General features: G+C 51.1%; 1 protein-coding gene across 1 annotated transcript; it reads right to left on the bottom strand.

The window, feature by feature from the left end:
* Positions 1 to 7,089: 7,089 nt before the first annotated feature.
* Positions 7,090 to 10,538, bottom strand: LOC126497520 (serine protease 30-like). Its single transcript, XM_050135590.1, has 8 exons — positions 10,435 to 10,538; positions 10,312 to 10,356; positions 10,096 to 10,196; positions 9,160 to 9,186; positions 8,888 to 9,035; positions 8,527 to 8,798; positions 7,994 to 8,154; positions 7,090 to 7,841 (listed from the first exon to the last, which is right to left on the bottom strand). The coding sequence occupies exons 3-8, from the start codon at positions 10,145 to 10,147 to the stop codon at positions 7,578 to 7,580; spliced, it is 924 nt and encodes a 307-aa protein (XP_049991547.1). The 5' UTR covers positions 10,148 to 10,196; positions 10,312 to 10,356; positions 10,435 to 10,538; the 3' UTR covers positions 7,090 to 7,577.
* Positions 10,539 to 15,283: the final 4,745 nt, after the last annotated feature.

The following is a 15,283-nucleotide window of genomic DNA, read 5'->3' as shown; positions in this document are numbered from 1 at the left end:
GGGATTGAACTCGGGTCCTTGTGCATGCAAGGCAAGAACTTTATTGACTGAGCCATCTCCCTAACACCTATTTTGTTTTTAGTCTGGTTCTCAATTCACAGCACAGGCTGGCATTGTGTACAAGACAATCCTCCTGCCTCAGTCTCCTGAGTGCTGGGACTACAGGTATAAGTTACCGTGCTGGTGGAATTTGAAAGACACAAGAAAAACCAGGAACATGTGTAGCGCCCGCCTGTACTACATGACAGTACGGTTCTGCTCCTGCAGTGCGGCGCCTGCACTACAGGACCATTCACGAGCCAGGCAAGGGCCTGGAGACTTAAACACACAAAGACACACAGACAAAGATGCGGGTCATCCTTGAAACAGGAATTCCCCCCTTTATTGTGTCCAGGGGTAGCTTTTTATATAGGGATCCTTAACTGATAGCCACGCCCCAGCCAAACGCACCAGAAACCACTTCCCCTGCCATCAGGAACTCCTGAGGGTCTCGTGCTCAGAGCAGCTGCAAGCATAACACGTTGTTTACAAGAAATTCAGGATCACAAACAAGTGGCTCTGGTGGCTGGGATGGGAACAAGAAAGCCCGACTCCTGAGCCATGTTTCCCATCCTCATTGAGGACGATTTCTGCTCCATTTATGCCTCCTGCTTCCTCCAAAGCCTGCGAAGGGACTTTCCCACAGTATTGTGCTCAGAGTGCCTGGCTTTGACTGCTACCTGACCTTCCTGGTCGAGCGTAAACGTACCAATATTAAGAATGTTAGGTCAGCCCCAGTGCAGACAGACTTCGAGCATGAGTTGACCTTCATGCTGTGCTCTTTCCTCAGGCCAAGATTAAAGTGCTGGTGCATTTATTGCCTTCTGCAATAGCCACAACCACCTGCACAAACCACCAGACAGACAACAGAGGAGTCTGTCTTCCTGGGAGAGTAGACCCAGGCTGTCTTCGAGCCATCGTGTGCTTGAACACCAGCCCTCAACAGCCTCCTTCCAATGCTGTTGTGGGCCTTTTGTGATTTTTGTCTCTCTTTGAGTGAAAGAACCTAGAGCTGAGCCAGTAACAGTGAGTGGTAAGAAACAGGAAGGAGGCTGAGACAGTGGTGGGGAAACCGGTGCTGAAGAACTCCTGCTGGGTGTCGGTGCTGCTGCAGGGTCTGGGAATCCATGCAGGACTGCTGCTGGGGAGCCTTGCTGCTGCAGGGTCTGGGAATCTGTGCAAGACTGCTTCTGAAGAGCCAGTGCCTGCTGCAGGGTCTGAGAATCCATGCAAGACTGCTTCTGAAGAGCCAGTGCCTGCTGCAGGGTCTGGAAATCCATGCAAGACTGTTGGGGAGCCTTGCTGCTGCAGGGTCTGGGAATCTGTGCAAGACTGCTGCTGGGAGCCAGTGCCTGCTGCAGGATCTGGGAATCCATGCAAGACTGCTGCTGGGGAGTTGGTGCTTCTTCAGGGTCTGGGGATCCATGCAAGACTGCTGCTGGGGAGTTGGTGCTGCTGCAGGGTCTGGGAATCCATACAAGACTGCTCGGGAGCCGGTGCTGCTGTAGGGTCTGGGAATCCATGCAAGACTGCTGCTGGGAGCCTGTGCCTGCTGCAGGGTCTGGGAATCCATGCAAGACTGCTTCTGGGGAGCCGGTGTTGTTGCAGAGTCTGGGAATTCATGCAGGAAATTGTCCTATGATCTGATTTGTTAGTTTCTGAGTGAGGGGATCGATGGGTAGGTGGATGTGTATGTAGGTAGATAGATGGCTAGGTGGATGGACAAATAAATAAATAGTAAGATGAATGAACAGATTGATAAACAGATGATGCATTGACATATAGGTTAATAGGTGAGCGGGGGATGGATGGATGGATGGATGGATGGATGGATGGATGGATGGACATTACAGTGAGCAGATAGATAGCTGGATGATGGGTAGGTGGAAGGTTGGATGGAAGAAGAGACCAGCACTCAGCATACTCAGCATACACAGCGCACACATACTTTCACAATTATTACTCATTTAATCGTCAGAAGCACCCTGTTGGGGAGATTAATTCTTATTTTACAGATGAGAATTCCAAGGCCAAGAGAGCATGATACTGAAATCCAAATCCTTCCCTTCTATCGCCTCCTGTGTGGGTACCAGCCTAGCCCCAAACCATGAAGGGAATGGACCTCCCATACCCCCTGTGCCAGTGGCCTCAGCACCTCCATCCTGGAAACCTGGAGCCAGCCACTGGCACGGGCTCCCCAGCAGCCTTGCACGGATTCCCAGACCCTGCAGCCACACATGGTACCACTGGCACCGGCTCCCCAGCAGTGTCCTTGAGAATCACCTCTCTCCAACACACTCCCAGTCCAGAGAGGAGGCCATGATAGCCTCAGCCCTGGGCTGCTGCTGGGGAAACCCCATTGTTCCTCACTTGGTTCCTGGTTCAGTCCCTCATCTCAGCCAATCATTCCCCGACTTGACCTTTGAACAGAAATCAACTGTGGATTTTCCAGAACATTTGAATAAATTGTAACCATTTCCTTATTCCTGACCTGATCTTGGAGGGTGCGCCTATCTGTTGTCTCTGTGGCCCTGAACGGCCTCCTCTTGCACAACACGGAACTGGGCAGTTCTGTTTCAACCTGTCCAAGAAGGAGCCTGTCGCTAGATCTGCACCTAGATTATACGGACAGTGCAGCTAGCAGGGATGACTGAGAGGAGTCCCTGTGTAGACGACAATGGGTACAGTCACCTGGGTGCCACACACAGCCCAACTCCTCCAGGGCACCCACCGATCCCCAGCTATTTCATCCTTGCCCTGTACCTCCTTGCCTGCTACCATAAGCAGAAAGGCCCATTTTCAAAACCCATCGGCAGTATCATCGTGGGAGGGTAACCAGACTAACAGAAGACAAAGGGGACCATGTTTGCATGCAGTCTATACCAGTCTGCAGAACTGGGTTTTCCTGTGCTGTTTCTGGCTCTTTCCTGTAACCCGTTGTTGGGGGCAGGTGGATGAGGATGTCAAGCAGCCCTGGAGGGTGGGGTGGGAATGAAGGTTGGTTTACAGAACTCATGCACATGGAGACACACATAGGCATGCATAGATGTTCAGAGACACTCTTAGCCTGGGTCGGAGGGGATCTTAGAAACAGGCTGTGCAGTCTGAAGAGATAAGGCGGGGGCTAGAGGAACGGCTCAGCGGTTAAGAGCACTGACTGCTCTTCCAGAGGACCTGGGGTTCAACTCCCAGCACCCCCATGGCAGCTCACAACTATCTGAAAATCCAGTTCCAGGGGAATCTGACACCTTCACACTAATGCACATAAAATAAAGATAAACAAATTATAAAAAAATTTTAAAAAAGATTAAGGCTGCTATTTAAGAAGGCTCTTGTTTGGAGACTTCCTGAGGGTTGATAGATACAGGGGTAGGTTTACCCGTATCTGGTACATGGAATGCAGAATTGAAAACAGGGCTTAGTGGCACACCCCTGAAATCCCAGAGGTGAAAGTGGGGTGATCCAGAGTTCAAAGTCATCTTCAGCTACACAGTGAGCCAGGTCCAGTATGAGTTATATGAAAGTCTGCTCAGACAATAAACCCCCTCCAAAAAAAAAAATCTGGAAGGCAAAATTGAGGCCTTTTCTTCTGTTCTACCCCACATCGTCTTGCTGACTTCTGGATGGTAGTTATCGGGAGGCACAAGGCAACAGAATTTATCAGCTCGGCACTTGAAAGGAGAGGGCAGAGTCGGCTCCGAAAGACCAAGTCCCTCACCAGACTTGAGTTCTGCCTTCTGGAAGGACAAAAGGGATAGGGCAGAGGGCAGAAAGGGGTACCCAGGAAGGTCTGTGAGGGGCTCCGTGGGGACAGAGCAAGGGACTCCGTGGCACCCAGACTCAGAGGCATCAGAACGATAGACACCTCTGCCCAGGTGTAACCGAGGCTGTCAACGGTGCCTGTTCTCTGAAAGGGCAGAGGGTCCAGGGCTGGAAGGTGTCTTACTCACCTGATCTCTCCCCCTGCCCCGGGCAGTCAGCTCTGTGTGTGCCTCTGTATGTGCGTGTGTCTGTGTGTGTGTGTCTATGTGTGTCTGTGTATGTCTGTGTGTGTCTGTGTGTTCTGTGTGTGTGTGTCTGTGTTTCTGTCAGTGTGTGTGTGTCTGTGTGTATGTGTCTGTGTATGTCTGTGTGTGTGTCTCTGTGTGTGTCTGTGTGAGTTCAATGTATATATGCACATGTGCATGTGTGGAGGATGGAAGCCAACCTTAAGTATTTTACTCCAGGGCTAGCAACCCTGTTTTTTTGAGACAGGGTCTCTCACGGGCCTGGAGCTTACCTCTCAGGCCAGTCTGACTGGCCAGGGAGCTGCAGAGGGCCTCATCTCCTCCCCAGCACTCAGATTACCGCTCTCACTGCTACATGCGGCATCTTCACGTGGGTGCTGGGGTTCAAGCTCGGGTCCTCCTGCGTGTACAGTGAACACTTTATCAACTAAGCCACTCCTCTGCCTCCCGCCCTTGGCTTTCGCTGGCTTTCGCCCCAGGCTGGCTTTACTGTCCTTTCTGTGGAGCATTCCCAGCCGCCACCTGGGGTGGGCAGTGTTTCAGGAAACAGAGGATTGGCCCTGGGGCCATCCCCTCCAAGGCCCTGACAGCCCAACAACCTCATCCTTCACAGACTGGAAGTTTCTCAAACCTCCAAGGAAAGAGTGGCTTTTCACCTGTCTCTCCCTGAAATTGATCAGCTGTTCTGTCAGGCGCCCTTTGGTTCATCTGCTAAAACCCAGCTAAGGGCACTCACCACCCAGCAGGTGACGGCACCCACAGCTGCTATGGACAGCACCTGCAGTCTCCAGTAGATTGGGGGCATGTGGTAGATGCTCAGCGGGAAGTTCAGCAGTGGAGGAGAGCACACCTGGGAATCCAGGGGACGCCTGAACTTCCCAGTTCCCACTGGAGGCCATGAAGACCGACTTTATGACATCATCTCTATCGGTTGCTGTTTGTCCTCTTACTTGGAGGCCTCACCAGAGGGAATGCTCTGCTTGCCTAGACTCACTCTGCTGGGAACTCCAGCCCTCAACAGGGCTCCGCCAGTCTGCAGATGGGGTGCGCTGAACACCCGATTCCATGATGTTTTGCTTTCTATTGCTTGCTATTTATTTGTTTACTTTGGCTTGTTATCCCCTAATAATCTAACTTAATTAAAGCTAAAAGCGTGGCTGTCATAGATCATTCTCCAAAGCAGAAAGACTGTAGTGGATTTAAAAATAGTCCTTCCTAGACTGGAGAGATGGTCAGGACTGCAAAATAAAGACTCTTATTGGCCAGTTAGTGACCATGGCAACTACATGCTGAGGCTGACACCAAAAGCATTAAAGGGTTCCTGGCTCTTAGCTTGACTGACTTGCAAAGAAAACATATATGTGTGTGTAATGTGTGTGTGCGCGCACCTGCATGTGTGTGTATGTATGTATATATGTGTGTGTGTGTGTATACTTTTGAGACACTTTCAAGAAAGAATGGGAGTTTTGCTAGTAACCACACAGGAGAGCTGACAGACAACAGTGACTCTAACCGTGAAGACACAGGGGAGATGCAGGCAAATTGCCTAGGCCTGAACTTCAAAAGCCTTCTCGGGCAATGGACTTTTTTTTTTTAATTTTTAGAGACTTTATTTTTATTTTGTAAATATTGGTGCTTTGCCTGCATGTATGTAAATGCACTGCATACCTGCAATGACAATGGAGGTCTGAAGAGGATTCAGATCCTCTGAAGCCGTAATTACAGACTATTGTGAGCTACAGCATGGTTTCTGGGAATTGAACTCTGGTCCTCTGGAAGAGCAGTCAGTGCTCTGAGCCCCTGAGCCATCTCTCCAGTTTAGGAAGGACTATTTTTAAACCCACTACAGTCTTTCTGCTTTGGAGAATGATCTATGACAGCCACGCTTTTAGCTTTAATTAAGTTAGATTATTAGGGGATAACAAGCCAAAGTAAACGAATAAATAGCAAGCAATAGAAAGCAAAACATCATGGAATCGGGTGTTCAGCGCACCCCATCTGCAGACTGGCGGAGCCCTGTTGAGGGCTGGAGTTCCCAGCAGAGTGAGTCTAGGCAAGCAGAGCATTCCCTCTGGTGAGGCCTCCGAGTAAGAGGACAAACAGCAACCGATAGAGATGATGTCATAAAGTCGGTCTTCATGGCCTCCAGTGGGAACTGGGAAGTTCAGGCGTCCCCTGGATTCCCAGGTGTGCTCTCCTCCACGGCTGAACTTCCCATGGCAGGCTCCTTTCTGTCACGGGATCAGCAAGAGAAAGCGCTCCTGGAAATGCTGCACTGTCTAGCTGTCCTCAAGGGCACAGTTTCCACTCCACTATTGGCTACGCTATCCTTCCTGTCACGGAGTTAGAGAGGCCAGTCCGGTCCCAAACAAGGGTCTTGGAGGACATTTAAATGTGTCTGAGTCTGAAATGGGGTTGGGGCGACCCTATTCCCAGCTTCTCAGTGAGCTCAAACAGCACATAACAACTTACCAATACATTGCCCATGGCCAGATGTGTTTGGAAAACACAATGCAAATGAATTGCTAGAGAAACTGAGAAAAAGCAGTCTCATCTGACGCACACCCCTGCATCTTGTGATCAGACCCAGCAGACGGAAAGTTGCTCTGTCAAAGGATTTCTTAAAAATATTTGCCTTATTTTGGGGGCTGGAGAGATGACTCCATGGCTAAGAACACAGGCTGTCCCTCCAAAGAACCTAGGTTCAGTTCCCGGCAACCACATGACAGCTCACAACTGTCTGTGACTCTAGTTTCAAGAGACTGAATGGAGCCAGGGGTAGTGGTGCAAGCCAGCACTCAGGAGTTGTTCTCTGAGTTCAAGCCCAGTTTGGTCTATAGAGCAATTTCCAGGACAGCCAAGGCTACACAGAGAAACCCTGTCTCCAAAGACAAGTGAGAGAGAGAGAGAGAGAGAGAGAGAGAGAGAGAGAGAGAGAGAGAGAGAGAGATATGAAGGTGTACTGCACATACAGACAAAACACCCATTGGTGACATAAATGCATGCCTTTTCAGCAATGATTTATTTTATATGTTTGTGTACCCCCATGTGTATGTCCTCAGGCCAGAAGCAGGACCTTCTGCAGTTGTGAGCCCCACGATGTGGGTGTTGGGAACCAAACAAGGTGCAATGGTGCATACCAGCATGGGGTCCCTTTGGGGCAGGTGCACAGGTTCCGATCCACACTTGTTTAATGGGGAGTCTATCCAGCTGGCTAACTGTGTGACCTTGGGAAGTTCACGGCCCTCTCTGGGCTTTCCTACTCCCGCTGTGGCACTGTGTGTCGCTGAAGGAGTTAGCACCTGTAGAGCTGAATCAAGGCCAGGCTGTGGTGACGTGTGAGTGGCTGCCTGTATTTGAGGATGTGTCCCTGTGTTCCAGATTACTGTGTCCTTAAAACTTAGGTCCCTTCAGCCTCCAACACCTCCCAGGCTGTCGCCTGTGAACCCACCATTTCTGAGCGTCTTCTCTAAGCTTCCAAGTCTCCCATCCCACCGGGGGAGGGGGATCCTGGACTCTAGAGCTCATAGTTCACAGAGCCGTTGGCAAGGCTACGGCCAACAACACTAGCATCAGTAGTGGATGTGGCCCAGAGGCTCCGGAGTGGCCCCCGCAGGCTTCATAATGTTCAGAATGGTTCTCTGCCAAGGTTTTCTGAATCCAGTCTACATAAAATGGCACCCGTGTGTAGACACCAGGCCTGAGCGGCCTAGCACAGCCAACTCCCCAGCTGGTGATTCCCACCTGGATCCAGGAACTGTTGATGACACAGACCAGTGGTCCCCCAGAGTCACCCTGAGAAAAAAGGAGGAGAGCCCAGTCAAGAAAAAATTTTTTACAAACACCCTCTGCCGAGGCCACAGGGACTGGGTGAGTGCCCTGGTCCTCCTCAGCGTCTCTAGGGTGTGGGGCACGGGATATGGACCACAAGATGGGACTGCTGGCACCTGGCAGGAGTCTTTCTGGCCCTCTGCGTAGCCCGCACAGAGCATGTCTGACTGGATGAATCGCTTCCCTGACTGGCTGCTCTCCGGGGTGTGGTACATCTTCTCGCACTCCTCCGAGTCCAAGAGAGGCACAGCTAACTCCTGGAGGACACTCGCCAGGTCTGGACAAGAGAGAGTCCCGGCCTGAGTGCACCCTGACCTGCTGGAACCTCCCACCATGCAGACAACCCGAACCTCCTACCATTTCTTTCTTCTCTAGTCCCCCTCCAAGTCCCCAAACCAGGAAATAGAGTCAGAGAACAGAGTTCAAGGACAGTCCGCCCTGTGAGCTGTGCCGGCTTCCATAATCTCATGGCTGCTGGGCCTCAGCTTACCCATTTCTGCAGAACCCTGCACACTGGGTGGGGTTCCCCAAATATGCCCTGAGTGGGCACCATGGTCAAGGCAAACTGCACAGCTTGGCAGTGCATCCCCTCCCGGCCAAGCCTTCCCATGGACAGCAGTCGGGACTGGGTGTGGAAGGATTCCCTCACCTCTTTCTTGGGTAGAGCCCCAACCCGTTACCCAGCAGACAGTCCCAGGGGTGAGAGGAGCTTGGGCTTCCGGGAGGCAGACGGGAGCGAACTGAGAGGGTTTCAGAAGCGTGCCCAGCTGCACCAAGGCAATATCTCCACTAGACGTGTCTTCCCAGAGGTAGCTGGGGTGCACAAAGATGCTCCTCACAGTCACTAGGGTTGTGGGGGACTCCAGAAGGGAGAGTGTCAGCCCACCAACCTTCACCTGGTAGAAGCTAGGGTCCTTAAACCTAGAAAGAGACAGGCCCAGTCTGTTGAGGCCTCTGCCAGAGATGAAGAAGGGAACAAGAATGGCAGCCACTCTGCACCCTTCGCTTACCTGTGGAAGCAGTGGGCAGCCGTGAGCACCCATCCCGGGTGGATGAGGGAGCCCCCACATACGTGGCCCTCTCCAGCTAACCACAGGCTGACCTGCCACGGCCACTGTCCTTCCTGAGCATCTTGGCCACCCACGATTTTCCCAGCATCTAGGGAATGGCCACACACTGCAGAAGGACCTTCTCAGAAAGCCAGTCCCACCCAGGACCCACCATCTCCAACATCTCCTTCCACCCTGGTCTCTTCCCTGGGAAGCTCAGGGCTGGTCATTACCTGAAGGCAACACATCCCCACGGCCTCCTAGAAAACAAGAGAAAGTTTCTCAGTGGACTGGTTCATGCAGGAACTCATAATTGGCCAAAACACTGAGAATAAGCGACTTGGTCTCAGTGGTACATCCATATCTACATCAACACCTCCCAAGCTCCAGAACGGGACAGAAGAGAAGGCAGGAGGGATGCAAGCTGCAGGATGGGGAAGAGGCTGGGGAAAGCTGTCCTCTGGACATAGCACGGCTGTTGCCTTCATATTGCTACCCCTAGCAGCTGTGGTAACGCACAGAAGACCTGTCCAGGCAGACAACACTTGGAGTGTTGCGTGGGGAGTGGCTCCCAAGGCCCATCTCTAGCTGAGCAGTTATTGGCTGATAGGTGAGGGAGAGCAATTTTTCTTTGGGGGCTGTGGCCACTGGTGGGTTGCCCGTGGACACGAGGATGGCCCCGTGCCCGTGGACACATAGACAGCAGCATCTGAACTCCGTGAGTTACAGCAGCAGAAGAGGGGAGGAAGGAAGAGATGATGAACGAAGTTGGAAGAATTACTTTCTGGGAGGGGCCTAGGGGAATCAAGCGAGGTGAGCAGAAGACAGATATGATCAAAACAAATTGTATGCACATAAAATTCTCATCAAATTTTTAAAAGAGAAAACAAGAGGAGGGGCCTAGGGTCAGCATTCCATCCACAAAGTTATCACCTCCATGAGACATGGCTCTGGGACATCACCCCACTCAGGAACAGCCACCCACTTTCCTCTGTGGTTCTTCCTCCTGCCTCCCTCAGAGGGTCAGTGGGCACAAGGGGTTTGGCCTCCTTCTCTCAGCCCTCTCCTGGTTGTCTAGGGAGAGCAGCTGAGGATCCCGAGGAAGCAGGATGGCGGAGGTCATCATGGAGGAAGGGGCTGAGGATGACTGCAGGAAGAACACTCCTCACCTGGCAGCAGCTGCAGCAGCAGAAGAAAAATGCACCTTGCCCAGGACTCCATGGCTCCTCTCTGGTCCACGGCTCAGTGGGGTCAGAGTCCTTGGCTCAGTCTAGGGGAGTTTCGAGGCAATCAAACTGTAACCTCACTGCTTGCCAGGACCTGCCCATTCAGGCTCTGGTCCCGCAGTCCCAGGGATGTGGTTTGGTGAAGGTCAAGGAACTCACCAGCCACCAGGAGCCAGAGGCAACAGGAGCCCTGTGTCAGTCCACCTGTGAGGTTAGCATAGGGAAGTCTTACTTACTCTTCAGGAAGGAGAGGGGACCCCTACTGCCCCTCCCCAGACTCACAGAGATGAGCCAGGAACACCGAGCTCTGGAGCCCCCCTCTCACCACTGTGGCTCACAGCCCTCTCTTGGCCAACCCTATTTAAGATGTAGGAGCCATGGGAGGCCTGGTTGCTCATTATGGGAACAAATGTAGCCAGGGTTTGCCCTCCAGACCAGGAAGTATCAACTCAGAAATACCCAGTGTTTTCCAGGAAGTTACTCCCTGCATCGCTATGGGTACTTCAAATCTCCTCCGACTCCCACTGTAGGGGCAAGAGGGACGCTCAGGTCAGTCTTCAGCCTTGCTGAGGATGCTGTCCTGACCTTGGTACCTCGCAAGGCCTCAAGCCAGGATTCCAATGAACCCTCAGTGGGTTTTACCGGGATCCTGAACTTCCACTTCTGAAGAGTCTTTGCTCTGACCGCCCTCATGAGGCTCTGGCCTCGGACCCCTGATGGCCATGGTCTCTCGGCCCCCCGTTTGCAGTTTTCTCAAACTTCCAGGGCAAACTTGGCCCTGCCTCACCTCAGATGCAGAGACAGGAGTCTAGTACCTCAAACACACGTGTTCCCCTTCGTGTTCATCGGCTTCTCAGACCTCAGGATTCTGCTCCATGAGGCCCCAAGGTATCTCTAAATGTCACAGGGTCCGAGCTCTCTCTACTCTCTTAGCTGTTGTTAACCTCCCGAAACAGTTCAAATCTTTTTGTCTTCTGGGTATCTACTTAGCTTTAGCCAAGCTGATTTTCTTTGCTGAAAATTCTCATTGTTCATGCAGCACAGGGTTTCTGTGACCTTGTGACCCCTGCTAGTCACACCTGGGTCTGAAGCAGGGATGGGTCCTACTTTGTTGGGGAGTTCTCACCTCCGCCCTTAGGTGCTCAACTGTGAAATGAGTGTTTCCCCTTAGGAGCCCAAGATGGGAGCCTCATTTTGTGCCTCGTGATCAAATATATCAGATAACATATGAAGTAATGAGTTCCTAATGATACTACAAAAACAGACCTGATCTGTCGTGCTTGTACCCTGGCGGGGAAATAACTCTTCGAGGCTAGTCAAATAATAAAGTTGTCTCCTTTCGGAAGAATTCTGTCTGTCAGGTGTATGAGGTGCGTCAACATGTTGCAAGCAATGAATTCCTCGATCAAGGCTTCAGCAACTGCTCTCACCACCTCACGGGTTAGCCAAGCTCCATCTCCATCAAAAAAATCCCAGCGCGAATCAACTCACAGAGGGTAAGAGTTCCTGCAGGAGGCTCGGAGGTCTTTGTGTTCACAGAGGAGCAGTAGGGGAGCTGGAATGTTAAACTCCCAGATTGGTTCCTTCCAGGGAAGGAATGCAGACTCCATTATCCACCCAGAAGGCTGGGCGTGGAGGGGCTCTCTATTCTGAGGACCTCTGTTCTACCTTTCAGACACTTTTCCCACACTGGATCCTCCCCCAGACCCTTGGCATAAATTTGCTTTTCTGAGTCAATCTGTAGAACCTATCTTTATGGGCTTTACAAAGAAGTAGGTTTTCGTTTGTTTACTTGCTTGCTTGCTTTTTTGAGACAGGGTCTCACTACATAGCTCTAGCTTACTATGTAGACCAGGTTGGCCTCGAACTCACAGAGATCTCCCTGCTTCTGCCTGGGATTTAAAAAGTACGCCACCATGTCCAGTTTACAAAGAGTTTCGATGTTGTGCTAACCCCACTGGCCAAGACTAAGACGCTACCACAACTTTTGAGCCAAATTTAGAGCTAGCTTTATTAAATACTGGCCAGGTCCATACCCAGGCCTCCTAGAGAATGGCCATGAATTAGGTTAGTCAGGTGTCCAGAAAAGCAAAACCCCACAAGGCTACAGCTACATACTTCCTGCCTTGGTCCAATCAGGAGCAAGTATTCATCTTGATGTACTTCCTGCCTATGTACCTCCCATCTACAAGTGACCAAGCACATCCTGTGTGGTTGGGGCAACCAACCTTGTTTATAAAAATGACACGTGGATGCCGGGCAATGGTGGTGCACGCCTTTAATCCCAGCACTTGGGAGGCAGAGGCAGGCGGATCTCTGTGAGTTCGAGACCAGCCTGGTCTACAGAGCTAGTGCCAGGACAGGCTCCAAAGCCACAGAGAAACCCTGTCTCAAAAAAAAAAAAAAAAAAAAGAAATGACACATGGTTTATTATCTTACATGAACAGCCCCAGCATTCCAGGAAGTTATGTATCCTTGGGCAAGTGGGGCTTACAGCTCAGAGGCATCTTTGTTTTGTAGGTGTCCTAAACACCATCATCTAAACCTAAAACATAATCTTAGCCCTCACGGGAGCTATGTCTGAGCTGTATTTAGCCTACTTTGTTCCTCAGGGAGATTCATGTATGCTTTGTCATACACATGGAATTGAATTAGTTATCACCAGAAAAGTTTTCACCAAATTGTTCTGTGCTTACATATGCCTAAAATAAACCAAGCAGTGGTGGCACTACCTTTAATTCCAGCGCTTGGGGCACAGAGGCAGGTGGATTTCTCTTAGTTCGAGGCCAACCCAAGTCTACAGAGCAAGTTCCAGGATAGTCAGGGCTACAGAAAAAATCCCTGTCAAAAAACACTAAAAAAAAACTATTTAGGGTCAGGCTCTCAGAGTGTAGCTGATGCCAGCTACTGAGCAGTGTTGGGCTGAACTGACTTCTTGCCACCTGTGAGCCATCTCTCCATGGGTCTGTAAAGGTCACAGAGGACTCCCCTCAAGTTCAGGACTTCAGGACCTGGTAGAAGGGTGTGTGGGCTTCTCCCAGTGGGTGAGCATTAGCTGTGCAGACACGAGGACCTACTGGGAGATGGGAGAGAGAGACCCAGAGGCTTCGGAGCCAATAAAAGTCTGCGAGCCTGGCCTCAAACAAGCATAGGCAAGAACCAGCCCACAAAGGTTGACCTCTGATCTTCACACGAGTGCCACGGTGACACACATGTGCCTACACACCTCACAACACACACACACACAAGCCAGGCGTGGCCACACTGGCCTGTAAAGTTGGCATGGGGGGCATGCAGATAAGAGGATCCTTAGGGCTTGCTGGCAGCCTAGCTCTAGGCTTAGTGAGAGATCCTGTTTAGCCTGTGTGCACATGTGCCCTCTCCCTCTCAAAAAAGAAGACGACCATGGATGGACCTTTTCATTCTGCTCATCCATTTTACAGATAAAAATGAAAAACAAAATTTCAAAAATCCAGAGTAAAGGACTGGGGATGTAGTCCATTCTGGAGAGTGTTTGTCCAGCAGCCATACAGATGAGGGTCCGGATTCTACCCACATGAACTAGTCATGGCGGTGCATGTAATCTCATGTTTGTAATCTCGGCATCTGGAAGGAACAGACAGGAAGCCCAGGAGTTCAGTGTCATTTGTTACACAGAGAATTCAAGGCCCGCCTAAACAATAAATAAAGTGTGACCTTAAAAAAACAACAAAACAAAAATCCTCGGAGCGGAAACACCCAGCCTCTGAGTCATCCAGTCAAAAGCAGATGTGAGGTGAGGCACAAGAAAGGGCCAGGTGTTCGTTTCGAAACTGAAGCGAGATATTGTGAGGTCAGCCTTACCACGGTGCCAGCTCCCACCGTTTGCAAGGGGAGACTTTTGTCCCGGGGAGGGGGGCGGTAGCCCCTGTCAACAGCCCATGAGCTCACACCTTTCCTGCCTCCCCAGGAACCCCAACTCACAGCTGCCTCACCCAGTTCCTCAGACTTCAATTTATGTTCTTTTTACTTCAACAGTTTGTGGGCACCAACCGATAAAGCAAGCAGTCCCAGCAGAGGGGCGGAGGGGCGGAGGGACATGGGAGCAGGTCTAGCCATGAATGAGTTGAACAAGAGAAACCTGCAATGACATCCAGCCAAAAGCTATGAACATACAGGTCAGCTGGGACTGGAGTGTTACTCTGAATAAAGAGTGGGGCAGTCTTTTATTAATCGGGGGAGGGGCTCTTATAATTGACTGCTGGCCAAGGCACAGTGGCAAAAGATGTTTTCCTTCTCGTGTGAGGCACGGGTCAGTCGGAGAAACTGTTGCGTCCCTCTTGTTGCTGAGGCCGTTGTCCTTACAAACATCCTGGCCCTGTGGATCGTCTGGGCCTGATGACAGGTGAGAGACAGCTGAAGGATTACACACCAGGGCGGGGTAGAAGACACACGCTAGACCTGCAGTCGTGTGTCACACAGCCTTGAACAATCCTCCAGTGATCCACACGTCCACACACATTTAGGCTGGGAAGGGAAAGACATGACGTAGAGGTAGCGATGTCACCATCAGATCTCTGAAAAACAAACTGAAGTCTCTGCTGTCAGGAAAACGTGATTCGGGTGGATGACGGTCGCCGTAAGCCGTCGGCACGGTGGAGAGTTAGCGATGTGCTTCCCGGCTGTGTGACTTGCCATGTTTTTTATAAGGTTTGAGACAGGGACTCACGTAACCTAAGCTGGCCTCAAACTTGCTGTGTAGCTAAGGCTGGCCTTGAACTTTAGCCCTCTCTCTCCACACCCTGAGTCAGGGGTAACAGGAGTGCTCGGCCACACCTGGCTTGGAATGAGAAGGATTTTTAAGGTTGCTGAAGGGCAAACGAAGCTAATAGGTTTTTGATTAATTTTTACCTTGGTAACGAACACCTGAGTTGATGTGTTGCTGAAGGGCCTTTTACAGGGTAGGGTATTTTTTCATCGTAAGCAGACAGAGACCAGATACTGACCAAGACAGTGAAGTTGAACTAAAGGAAGAATAGTTCTGTGGGCTGATCTCACAGGTTTGCGTTTCACTAGCTGAGCGTGTGTGTGTGTGTGTGTGTGTGTGTGTGTGTGTGTGTGTGTTTGCATCTCTGTGTGTGTGCTTGTGTGT

The sequence above is a fragment of the Alexandromys fortis genome, unplaced genomic scaffold (assembly GCF_014885135.2).
Source record: "Alexandromys fortis isolate MF-2015 unplaced genomic scaffold, M_Fortis_MF-2015_v1.1 scaffold_29, whole genome shotgun sequence".
Classification (NCBI taxonomy): Eukaryota; Metazoa; Chordata; class Mammalia; order Rodentia; family Cricetidae; genus Alexandromys; species Alexandromys fortis.
Note: the sequence above shows the minus strand (reverse complement) of the source record. Positions and strands in the feature narration are given on the sequence as shown.